This window comes from Pristis pectinata, chromosome 5 (assembly GCF_009764475.1).
Source record: "Pristis pectinata isolate sPriPec2 chromosome 5, sPriPec2.1.pri, whole genome shotgun sequence".
Lineage (NCBI taxonomy): Eukaryota > Metazoa > Chordata > Chondrichthyes > Rhinopristiformes > Pristidae > Pristis > Pristis pectinata.
Genome location: NC_067409.1, coordinates 105,820,113 through 105,833,377, shown reverse-complemented (window position 1 = coordinate 105,833,377; position 13,265 = coordinate 105,820,113). Strand labels below are relative to the sequence as shown.

Here is a 13,265-nt window from a genome sequence, read left to right as displayed (position 1 = left end):
GCCTGTTACTGTGCTGTATAAATAAAGTATCAACACTGCACGCTTTCCAAGGCCATCCTGGCCTTCCTAAGGTATGATGCCAAAAACTACAGGGAATCTGATCAAATTTTCATAGTTGAGGAAAAGAACCTATATCTACAGTCTACCAATTATCACTTCATCACCATATTTCTCCCCATGAATGTTTTTTGGATCAAAATCGGTTTATGCCATGTTTGAACAATCTTCACTTGGGTTTGAATGCAAGTCCTAAGGAAAAGGAACGAATGAAGTCTGGGGCCATTTTTTATCTAAAGTGAATTTGTATTAAATTCATTGACATAGAAGAAAAACTTGAATTGATAGAGCATATTTCTTCGAGTCTGGATATCCCTAAGTGGTTTCAAGTCCTTCAGAAAAACAGTCGCCATTTTCAGGCTCTCACAAATAGTTAGTTGATAAAAACAAACTTTTGTTGTGATGTTGATTGGATATTAGCCAGGACACTGCCCTCAACCATGTTTCTTTTTTCAAAATAACGCCTTGAAATTTTAACTTCCTGAGAAGGCAGGCAGGGCCTAGTTGATTTCTGAAAAATAACACTTTTGACATTGTACCGCTCCTTTTGTGCTGCCTTGTATCAACCTAGTATTCCTGAAAAGCTAGTCTTTGATTTTTAGACCATATCCCTATTCTTAAGTATGGCTTGAATGCCATGTGGTGATAACCAGATATAGGCACAAGATACACTTGTTACGGCAGTTTGGGTAATGGAAAATATTTGCTCTTCCAGAATTTGTGGGGGGGGGGGAGGAGAAGTAAGTAAATATAGAAGTTTTTTTTTCTACTTGAGTTTCTTTTTTTGATGCATGCACAGATGATGCAGCTATCGTTATGGAAAATCGTGATGAGACCATTTTCTAGGAGTGTAACCCCCCTCGCACATAGGGGTCTCCTCTAACGTTTTAGAACAGAACCGAACACTACAGCACAGTACAAGCCCTTTGGCCCACAATGTTGTGCTGACATTTTATCTTGCTCTAATATCTATCTAACCCTTCCCTCCTATTCCTCTGTCATTCATGTGGCCATCTAAGAGTCTCAAATGTCCCTAACGTATCTGCCCCCACAATCTCTGCAGCAGTGTGTTCCACGCACCCACCATTCTTTTTTTTAAAAAAAAACCTACCTCTGACATCCCCCTTATACCTTCCTCCAATCACCTTAAAATTATGCCCCCTTGTGGTAGCCATTGTCGCCCTGGGGAAAAAGTCTCTGACTGTCCACTCGATATATGCCTCTTATCATCTTGTGCACCTCTATCAAGTCACCTCTCATCCCCCTCCCTTCCAAAGATAAAAGTCCTAGCTTGCTCAACCTATCCTCATAAGACATGCTCTCCAATCCAGGCAACATCCTGGTAAAACTCCTCTGCACCCTCTCTAAAGCTTCCACATCCTTCCTATAATGAGGCGACCAGAACTGAACAAAATACCAGAGTTCTATAGAGCTGCAATATTACCTCGCGGTTCTTGAACTCAATACCCTGACTAATGAAGGCCAACACACCATGTGCCTTCTTATCAACCCTATCGACCTGCGTGGCAGCCTTGAGGGATCTGTGGATGTGGACCCCAAGATCCCTCTGATCCTCCACAAATGTTTTTGTGGTGTTGATTTATCAGATTATTCTTGCTGTGCATATTTTATAAAGAATAACTGCTGAAGAAGCCTGGTGGATGTTGCAGCTGCTATGAAGATTGCAGCTATTTTCCCAAACTTCAATTTTAAAAAAATTCTTTATTCAACGACCTAGTAAAATTGCAATAATTTTGGAAATTGTGTTTTCTGATGATGCACTTCCATTAAGTAAGTGCCCATTATTATTCTCTCACTTTTGGGCATCTGGGCAAAATTCCTTATTCTATGTACTGTATATTATTTGTGTCATTGGCAGCATTGTATTTGACTGAATCTACATCGCGTATAATTTGTTATTGATAAGTTAAAATCGTAAGAGAACATACTCAGAAGTGTTGATTTAGAATGTCTAAACTAAAATATAATTGATTAAAGGCTTTATGTTTAATCCTAGGCAATGCAAGAAATTGAAAATCTTAATGGTGCAAGTCTTAGTGCAGTCCTCCGATTTAACTCTTCACTAAACCGATGCCGAAACAGATTTTTAAATGAGCTGCAGACCCGAGACAATGAGTTTTTATTAAGAGATCAATTGCTACTTATATAGCACCTTCTTAACGTGGCACATCACTTGAAGTCCACTATTAAACACAAGTTGACACTGGCTATATAAGAATTTATTGGGGAGATGACTGAAAACTTGCTCAAAGAGCTGAGTATTGAGTAGCAACTTAAAGGAAGAAAGAGATGTGAAGAGTTTGGGGAAGGAAATTGATTACTTTGGGGCTTGGCAGTGGAGGCATCGCCATCAGTAGTTAAAACTTGGGTGCATGCAGGAGGGCAGAATTGGAGGATCTGAGTTACAGGTCTGGAGGAGAAGGGATGGGAAGCGAGACAGTAGAGGGATTTCAAAATAAGATTGCAAATTTTAAAATGGAGTCATTGGCAACCTGTGAGCCTGTGTATGGCAGCAAGCTTGAGGCGGTCACAGATTATGACCTGATGCAGGGAGCAAAATTTAGTAGAGCCTAGTCTGTAGACGTTTTTTTATATTTACTACCATGAATTTTTGTACATCAATATGTACCATGAGTGAGAAAGAAGTTATTTGTTGTTCTTTAACTTGAATTTTCACAGAGGTCTAAGATTTTAAATAATTCAAACGTGCACCTCTTCAAATTGATTATTAACTTTGAACTGTACTCTAAATGCATTCTTATTTGATTTGTTTTGGAAGTTCACTTTTGGTTGTGCCTTTGTTTTGGTCTTTTATTTTTTGGTTGTATTCTTAAAATTTCACTGAAATAATTGTAGATCTATTAAAAAGTGTAAAATGCAAGAGGATAATTACGAACATAGTTATTTGAATCAAAATGTTTTGTTACTTAATTTATGATTCATTACTCAAGTAGATTTTATATTGATAACTTCAGAACAATTAATACAAAAATAATTCTAATTGTGAGGTAACAGTGATGGTTAGTTAATTTGTTAATCATGTCACTCTTGTGAGAATTTGTCCACTGGTCCGTTTCCTGCCTCCACTTTCTGGGATATGCAGCAATACACCAAGATCCATTTCTTGTCATCTTTAATTATCTTGGCCATTTATCATATGCAAGCGTACAGTACACGTCTTAAATTCTACTGCTACAGGGCACAGCAGTGAAGCCCCATCAATGCTTAACTGTTTTCTTCCTCCTTGTTCTTTCATGAAAAATTGCTGGATAGGTTTCAGAACTGGTAATCTTGACGTCCAAGGCCAGTTATGAAATTCCAATCAACATCTCAAATTAGCCACGTGGATCATAATTGGAACCTGATCTAGAACTGCTGTCTACGTAACAACAAAATGAGCAGGAATTAGTACTCTTGACTGTTAAAATTGTGCGTCTTGGAGGTTATCACATGAGATCTTTGGGAATACCTCCCTGATACAAAGGAGGTATACGGGAGTGAGGAAATCTCATCACAGTCAGGAATAGATGTGGGGAGGGGGGCAAGGAAAAGGGAGGCATGGATTTCTTCCAGGATCCTGCAAGGCTCCTCTTGCAAGAAATCCTATGAACCAAAACCCATTGATGGCAATGGGCATATTTAATGATTTGTCCTTCTGCAGTTTAAAAATAGAAATACAGATATCATAGTTGTGCTCTTGGTTTTGGTAGCTCTTCGCTATCAGAACAGTTGGTGGGTATTCCAGTTACAAATAATACAGGCATTTTTATTGATGTGCCACATCCAAAGATTAGCCCTCTTGTTGAGAGAACTACACGAGTACATTTGAACTTCTAATTTTCAATTTTTTCAATTTGGATGCAATTCAGAAAGTTGATTCCGATGTGTCAGAATTTGGTAATGTAATTATTTCAATGTATTCTGCAGCAGCAAGACCTCACCCAAGTAAGTAATCCCCTGGTCCATCAGCTGTCCAATGAAAGCAGGATCTCTCGAGCAGACTCCCTCTCTGAGTTCTTTGATGCACAGGAAGTTTTATTATCTGCAAGCTCATCAGAGAATGAGGTTAGTGTGTATCGGCTGCTGTAACTATTCCCTCATCTATATTCTGGTTAATTCTGCATTTTAAGTATAAGGAATGGCTTTTGTTATGATCTGACAAGTTTCAGTCCCAACTAAGGTTTCTACTTGGTGAGTCCTGTCCATCTTGATTGGACATCCTTTGTAGCCTGCATCCAAGCCAGGTCTCATTTCAGAACATGTTCTGATTTGGCTATAATGACTTGCCCAATTGAAAAGCCTGATGATGCACATTATTCCTGGATCACACATGGGAGAAGTCCACATTGTGGCATTGAAATATGCCTATTATTCATTCTGTTGTAATGCCAACAGAAGCTGATTATTTCAGGAAAACAGCAGGAGACTGAACAATGTGACGTGGGAAATGTAATTTTAATGATATCTAGAATTTTGTACAGATAAATATATTATCATAAGTGATTCATATAATCTATGCAGCTGCTTGTATTGGGCTAGGTGAAGATCTGAATTCAGCACCACCTATTAAAATCATACACCTAATTTGCACCAAACTCCCAGTGACATTGGAATGGAGGATTCTGCAGTTGTATATGTATAGCCATCATTATCCTTAAGCAAATGTTAATTACTCTTTCAACACACAGTATAGCCTAATCATGAGAAACTACTAAAACATGGTCTGTCTTGATGCTTTCATCTGACCCAATCCAAATTTCCATTGAAATTGGTTTGCATGGGACATCGTAATGTAAGAACTGCTGTATTAGCCGTAATAAGTTTGTAATGTGTATGGCTTTAGTTCCTGCAAGGTATAGAATGTGTGACTGATTCATTATTGCACCTTTGCCGGATTTGAATGTTCCTCCTGTATTATTATGATTGGAAGAGGTTGCTCTCGGGTTCCTGCCTTCATTTAGTGATTGCTGGGAGCCCTTTCAGACTTTTCCCTGTGGAGTCATTTCTGGCAATTTATTTGATATTGTAACTGGTCTGCCATCCCATAATTTAGCAAAGAGTCTTGCTTCAAAAGTTACAACTGTGTATACGTTGACAATATTATTTTCTGGTCTTGTGTCAATACTAATTATTCTTTTGGATGTTCTACATAAATTTTTTAAAGTGTGAATAACTTTTTCTGTTGTAGGCTTCAGATGATGATGATGATTCATATGTCAGTGACATAAGTGACAATACTTCAGAAGATAACTTAACCACTGAAGCAGAAGCTAATGCTCAGACAATATGTAAGATGATTCAGTACACTTTTGGTGCATGGCATGTTGTTTACCAGCAGACAGGTGCCGGTGAATGCTTGTTGAAGGAAGGAATGAGTTGGGATCATCATGATTAAATTAATCTCTGCAGAGCAGGGAACTTTTCAATCTTTCTCCAAAACATGGTTGGAAATTATTCTTCTCAGATTTTTAATGCTGATTTTTGAAATATAAGTTGGACTCAGCTGATGAAATGAGAAAAATTATGGTATTCCTGCCTTTTCTCCCAAAGGCAGTGATTTACACTGGTTGCTTTTGAAGTAAACCCATAGATAATCCTTGATGGTACAAACTGAAGCCTACTTCTGGCAAGTGCCCTAGTTGGCAACTATTTATTGAAATTGTTTCAGATTTTTCTTCCCACTAATCTTTCCTAGAGACGGGATACTGAAGCCCATTTTACCATTATTTAATTCTTCACAGCAAAGACATCTGTGACCAGCTTGCGTGGTTTACGTTGCCTAGTATTTGTATGCAGAACATTGCTAAGGAACAATGTCCATTTACTGTACTTAGTGCCTTTAACATAGGAAAGACCTGCTGGATGCTTCTTTATCCAGCTTTATCAAACAAAAACGATGCTGAGTCATGTAAGGAAATGATGGGGCAGGTGGCCAAAGTGTTGATTTTTTTTTAAGGCACATCTTAAAGAAAGGAAGAAGAGAAGAGTTTACAGATTCCAGAATATAATCTTGACAGAAAGTTAAATTTGGGGATGAGAAAGAGGTCTCCAATAGAGCAGTGGAGCACCAATATCTTGGAGGGTTATAAGGCAAGAGCTAATGATAGACATGGTGGGAGATAAAGCCTTGAAGGAATTTGAAAATACAGGCGAGAATTTTTAAATGAAGCTATAGCTGGATAGGAAGCCAGAGTAGTTCTGCAAGCAATGGGGTGATTTGTGCATGACTTGGTGCGAATTAAGACATGCTAAGTAGAGTTCTGGATGACCTGCAATCATGCATTGGATTAGTCAGATCCAGAGGTAATAAACTCATGGATGTATAGGTAAGGGTTCTGGCATGAGATGAACTGTAGCAGGATTGGGAATGGGCAGTGGGAATGAATGCAACATTAAGGTTGTGAGTAGTTTTCTTCAATTTTGTTCATTTGCTGGGGAGCAGAATGGAGTTGGTGGTGAGGGAGAACAATTGGTGTTAATCTGGTAACAGTTGTAGTGGGGACCCAAGGATGATGGCTTTCACAAGCATTTTGAAACATTTGGAGGTAGCAGATTGGTCAAAAGAAGTGATGGTGAGGTAAAGCTGGCTGTTGATTGTATGTGTGAAAAGTGCTGCAGGGCTTTTGAGCAATGTGATGCAAGGAGATGAGATATTGGGGACTTGGTGGGGGGAGTGGGAAGAGATAAATCCTTGGTGGATACCAAAGGTAATGCTCTGGGCACAGAAAGAGAAGCCATTGCAGATGATTTGGGGGATAAAAAAGAGCCATCTAAGCGCTAGACAAAGAAAATGGATTGCGGACACCATCTGAGTCATCGTTGTGTAAGTGCTTTTCAAGTTAATGGATGGAATTGATACATGTAGCAAAATTGTTACATTGCTCAGATGGTTCCATAACACAGTGATGCATCTCAAAGCAATTATTTTTATAAATCAGCAACGCCATTATTGTTTCAACTGAGGTTCAGTGATTGAGATCTAATCACCAGTCTCGATTAGTGTGGTAACAAGATTTTCACAAAGTTAAGAAATCTTTATTTTTCTTAATACACAGATCATTCTCAAAATGGTACAAGTCAGCATAGTAGAAGAAGATCATGCCTGCCTGCTCCAGGACCAAATAATAGTAACATAAGCCTTTGGAACATTCTAAGGAATAACATAGGGAAAGATCTTTCCAAGGTTTCCATGCCAGTTCAGTTAAATGAACCACTGAACACACTTCAGCGCCTTTGTGAAGAACTGGAGTACAGTGAGCTGCTGGACAAGGCTTCTCAGGCAGATGATCCATTTGAAAGAATGGTAATCAAATATTTTCAATTACCCTTGTAATTATAGGATGCCTGTACAAATGCGTATTCATAAACTGTATTCATTTTCCATTGTTCCTCATGGTAAACAAAAGGAATTTAGTAATGTAGGCATAAGAAACTACAGATGCTGGAAATCTGTTGTTGCTCAGGAACTTGGTAATGGCTTTTCTTGTGCTTTTGAGAACCTTGGCTCGATCTGTAGATTGTCCGTCTGCAGTTTATGATCCTGCCTGGCTGCTACTGCTTATTGTCAAGTTGCATTTGTGGATGTTCCTTTCCATAAGGTGCCTTTCTCTAAGCTGCTCAATATTTTTTTTTCCTCTCGCCCTTGTGTCTGCATTGCTTTCTCCTTGTAAGACAGGCAGAAAATGCAGGGAATATCTAGCTGATCAACAGCATCTGTTGTAAAAACAAAAGTTAAGTTTGCTAGTGTGGAACAACTCTGCCCTCTCCACGGCTGTCTGAGCTGAAAGGAGGGCCTAGGAGGATGAGAAGCAGCCCAGAAGCATTACAAAGCTGAGAGCAGGTGCTTTGGAGACCAAATAAGAAATCAAAGTACATACATCAAAGAATAACATATAATGGAAATCAAAAAGCTGCAGATGCTGGAAATCTGAGATTAAAATAGAGAAAACTGGAAACAGGTCAGGTAGCATCAGTAGAAAGAGAAACAGTTAATATTTCAAGTCAAAGACCTTGCCAGAACCAGGAAAGAGAGGAAACAAGTTAAAGAGACAGTGGTGTAGGGATAGATCTGACAAAGGGAGTATCTCTACAGTGAAACTAGAGTTTCCCTTAAGATGATCTGTAAACAAGATCATCTGGTTGATGGGTTTATGAAAGGCGGTTGGAGAGTATCTGAACAAAGGAACACAAAAGCCATGAAATGAGGGTAGTTGAGAGTGGGCACAACAAACAAAGGAAAGTAAAAGTTGCAAAATGTAGTGATGTGGGAATGCCCAATATATCAGGCTGTGACAAGGGAGGGAGGAAAACTGTGCTAATACCACAGATGGTTTGGCCACTTCTGATGCAGAAAAGAAAGCAAGTTTGCTGGTGTGTATAATGTAAACTTCCATATGAAATAAAAATTGTAATTGAAATTGAGTTATTCATACCTCAGGAAAGACTAACTGGCAGGGATGAATGTTGCTAATTAAATGTTATCAAATTAAGCAATGCCAGAAGCATTACACTCCAGCTGTGATTTTATTAAATGTCACGTGAAAATAATTTATAACATGAAAAATGTACAATAAGAATGTATCAAAAGACATAATAGCACAGTGGATGTATTAGTGGACGAGTAATCCAGAAGCCTGGATTAATGATCTGCAGATGAGAGCTCAAATTCTGACACTGCTCTGGAGAATTTAAATGCAGTTGATTAAATTGGGAATGAAAAGCTTGCATCAGCAGTGGTGACCGTGAAATTGCTAGATAGTTGTAAATAGCTATTTCGTTCTCACTGATGTACTTTGGGGAAAGAAGTCCGATCTGTTATCTTGATTGGCTCAGCATTGTGATGGAATCTTGATTATCCTTTGAAATGGCCTAGAAAACTACTGGTTATATCAAATGGCTACAGAAGTAATAATGCAGTGTGTGTGCCACTTCACCAGTACTTGGTTCCCTTTGCATAAGGTGGTAAAAGAGGAGGTTAAGATTGGGACCAATTTAGGTAAATAACCTTGACTCCTTCCATTCCCCTTCGTCCCTTTTCATGGGTGTGACCACTTTTCCATTCTAGAGTCAACACATGTTAATTCATTTTGAACCAAGGAATGCCAAGCATTTGCAGGCTAAAACGACTTGATGTAATACTGTGTATTGACTTGAACATTATACGTTCTGCAGTACTCAGTCCAACTCTGTACATTAAAGTTTTTTGTGGCTGCTTTTTAGACTACCCACAATGCATTGTAATAACTGTCAAAGTTACTTTGAGAATATACCCCGGTCCCTCGACTTCCAGCCCCCCAAAAAGCGGAAGCCAATGTCACTGAAAGTGACAGCTGTATCCCTAACAACTCACTTCATCTGTTTTAAATGGGCAACCCCTTTTTAATCAGTAACCTCCTAGCTCCAGATTCTCCCACACGAGGAAATGTTCTCCTTGCGTTCATCCTGTCAAAATCCCTCAGAATCTTGAATGTTTCAACCAAGTCAGCTCTCGCTCTTCTAAACTCCAAAAGAGATTAACCTAGCCTGTTCAACTTTTCCTCATGAGACAACCTACCCATTCTGGTTATCAGTCTTGTAAAGTTCCCAGTACTCAAGATGTAGTCTCACCAATTCCCTTTATAAATGAAGCTCATCCAGCGATCACTGCATTATCACCAAATGCTGTATACCATCACACAGTGCTGTGATAACCTTGGGAGCATCATTGTCCAGAAACTTAACTGAGCCAATTGAACAAAATGCAATGCCTGCAGAAACAGATCAGAGGTTGGCACTCTGCTGAGAACGATACCTGACACCTGACCTCCCAAAGACCTTCCACCAGCTAAGGTACAAGTTACAGCAGAATATTCTAAAACAACTTGGAGGATGCAAATCCAGCAGCACTTGAAGTCAAGCACCAATCAGGAGAATGCGGCCTATTTGAATTGCATCCCATCCATCACTGTTGGTGAGCTGTGCACTCAGCATGCAGTATCTTCAAGACCATTGATTCAATTGGCCATAACTGCTTCAATAAAGCCTCCCAGACCCAGAATCTCTATCAACCAGAGGGAAAAGAGCAGCTGGCCCTGATGCCAGCAATTTCCTTCCAAGTCACATACCATACTCACCAGAAAATATATGGCTGTTCTATTGCTATTGCTGGGTCGTGATGTTGAAATACCTACCTCATAGCACTGCACACAGACTGCTAAGGAATAGACAAGAAATGCTGTTTTGCCAGTGACTGTCATAACCGTAGAATATTTTTCAGTGTCAATAATTGTAAAGCGTGTTTCTTTTTGTCAGCATTTGTAAATAACATAATGTACCTCTTTTTGTCTTTGTTTGTCTTGGATACTGCTGTTATGTGCCAAACAGTCATAGCAAAAATACCGTTTTGTCACACTTAAGTTAAGGTCAAATCACAGGTTTGGTATTTTAGCTTCCATGTGTTTGTTTTCAATGAGCAGACACTTGTTTAGAACATTACAGTGAACATACCTAGGCATGGCATGAAGTAAGGGATTGGTAATGGTTCCACTTTTTGCAACCTAATAATAATTGAGTGTTCCTTTGTGCTTAAAGTGACAGAATAAGAACAATGTCATTTATCTCTTATATTCCCATAGGCTTTTGTGGCAGCCTTTGCAGTTTCAGCATATGCATCTTCATACTACAGAGCTGGAAGTAAGCCATTTAACCCAGTTCTAGGGGAGACGTATGAATGTACGAGGAAAGAGCAAGGCTTCAGGTTCATTGCTGAACAGGTAATGACATTAAAAACAAAATATTTTGACATCTGTTTCTGGTGCAGGGCCAGGTTAAGTTAAGAAATGGGTAACTGATATGACTGTGTCTCATACTGTTGTCAACATTTTTGCAAATGAGATATTCATTTGAGTGCATTTCTATGCTAAAGTTGCCTAGGGTACTTATTACTTCAGATTCAACTCACTAAATTCCAATTGGTCTACTCTATCAACCAAGGTGTGCTGGAATAGCCTGTACCTCTACCCACTGAGGGCATTCTGATGGCATCCGAAATTAGGAGCACAAGGTTTCTTACACAGCAAGGACAGATGCATCAGTGATGATCTGCTGCTCCAAAGAGAGGAAGGATTGCAGGCTGGGTCTAGTAAAAGGGTATTCCTGCAAATACTATGCTTCAAATAGAGCTAGGAGGGCATTGTTGTTGTTAATGTTACCTCCATAGAAACAGATTTTACTTTTATCTGGAATACGATTCAGTCCTTTCTTCAGCTGAGCTCCTACCTTCTTGAACAATTGGAATTCTTTAAAAATGCATACTGGCTGCAATTTCTGAAGAAGTCTAGTGCTAATGCATTGCCTCCTGCCCCCACCCTTGTTTGGCTTTGACAGTAACCATTGGGAATGTAAGGAATGCAGCTGGTTGGGTTCTGGCCAAATCGTATGCCCTGAACAGCGACGAACTGTATTAAAATAAATGAAATGTGGGTTTGTAACATCAAAACCAGTTATCTCCCAATATGGATGCTTAGTGGACGAGAACCATAGCAGAAGTATTAACTATTATATAGAGATGCATTTGTGAATTTTACACTTTTTATGCAGTTTTATGATGAGATGTAAATTTAACTCTTCAAGAACAAGTTTATGGAAAATAGCTTTCTACAATTGTATTTTAGGTCAGCCACCATCCTCCAATATCTGCATGTCATGCTGAATCAAAGAACTTTGCTTTCTGGCAAGGTAGGAATTTTGTTTTATAATCAAATAGTCCAAAGTTCTTCTTCTAAAGACAGCATACTGCTTCAGAATGGCAATAATTTGCAAATTTCACAGAGTAGTAATCAAAAGTGATATTTGTCCCTCCTAGATTAGAAATGGAGAGGCATTCCTAGTTGTGGGACAGGTTGGCTTATGATTTGGCCAAGAAAAACCATGAGCATCTTTCATTTATCTTAGTGTCTAAATGTTACATATCTGTTGTTTATATTGAAGAACTCCAATCTAAGTTGCAGAGAAGAGTATACAAGATGAGTATTCACTTGTCCAGAGGTAATTCTTGAGATTTATAACCATTTAATTTTGGGTATCGTGGGAGCAGGTCTGGCAGAGAGAGATGCTTGCTATGAGCCTGATTTTCCCTGTATGGTACTCTGTGGCAAATCATGGACCACAGTCCCTAAAATCTTCCTTCCCCCTTTTGCAGCAAATCCACCTGAAAGATTGGTCATGAACCTTGATACAGAGTCTGCAAACATTTGAGTTCAGAGGCATGCACATCAACTGGACACATCCAGTAGATCATAAGTTCAGTATTCGTCAGAACTTGACTGCTCATAAGTAAAATGTTCCAAATTCCAGGTGAATGCCATTCTATTAGAACTTGGATTAGAAGCAGATGTAAGAGGTGCTAAAAATGAAGTTGTTGAGGTGGATTGGGGAAAAAATGTTCAATCTTATCTAGATGGTCTAAACTTGAAGTGGTCTGTACTTCTCCTCTTCTCTTCGTATCATGTCACTTTGCTCTGTTACCCTCCATATTGCCTTTCTGCTCTGATTTTCCTCAGTCAACCCATCCCGATAGTCTCATGTCCGTTTGTTGTACCTTTGCCTTTGTGTTTTGGTGCATTCAAATGTATCTCTGTTCATAATGTCTCAATCTCCTGAGAAATTTAGGAGGGGACTAATTTTTTTTTTAAAAAAGCTACTAACTTTGTATTTGCATGGCAGAAAGTTAGTGTGGCTTCCATACTGGAGATGAAGAAAATTTAGATTTCAGAAGTTTACCCTATCACCCGATCTAAAAAAAATCAATGCAGAGCTTGCAAATGGTTCAGCAATGCAATTACCTACGTGATAGGATTTGCAATGTTTTACAACCATTATCTGCGGAAACCAAAAGAAAATAAATAGTGACAATTATTTTTATGCAGTAGGTTCTTTGCATCCCTCATCCCCCACCCCTTCACCCCCAGCTCATTAGCATTTGGTGACAGGACAGCATAGCTTTTAAAAGGAAAGTGAGTGAATTGAGTTGTTAAATTATAAAGTTCAATGAACTACCATTTACCCCTGTTCTTTATCCTATCCATTCAATACATTTATTTTAAATAAGTACCACATTTTTCTAAAGCAAACGTGGACTCACATTCCTTCTAGGAAGGAAATACTAGTGTTCTGTAGGGGGTGGGGAAATTGCCGGAGTAATCAACAGG

At 39.0% G+C, this 13,265-nt stretch overlaps 1 protein-coding gene across 3 annotated transcripts in view; it reads left to right on the top strand.

The window, feature by feature from the left end:
- The window catches only part of LOC127570240 (oxysterol-binding protein-related protein 3-like), a 131,144-nt gene that overhangs the window by 84,880 nt on the left and 32,999 nt on the right, over positions 1 to 13,265 (top strand). For all 3 annotated transcript variants that reach the window (XM_052015565.1, XM_052015563.1, XM_052015562.1), the window contains 5 exons: positions 4,006 to 4,143; positions 5,267 to 5,366; positions 7,134 to 7,381; positions 10,692 to 10,829; positions 11,730 to 11,793. In XM_052015565.1, coding sequence (XP_051871525.1) covers positions 4,006 to 4,143; positions 5,267 to 5,366; positions 7,134 to 7,381; positions 10,692 to 10,829; positions 11,730 to 11,793 — 688 coding nt within the window. The remainder of the gene's footprint in view (positions 1 to 4,005; positions 4,144 to 5,266; positions 5,367 to 7,133; positions 7,382 to 10,691; positions 10,830 to 11,729; positions 11,794 to 13,265) is intronic.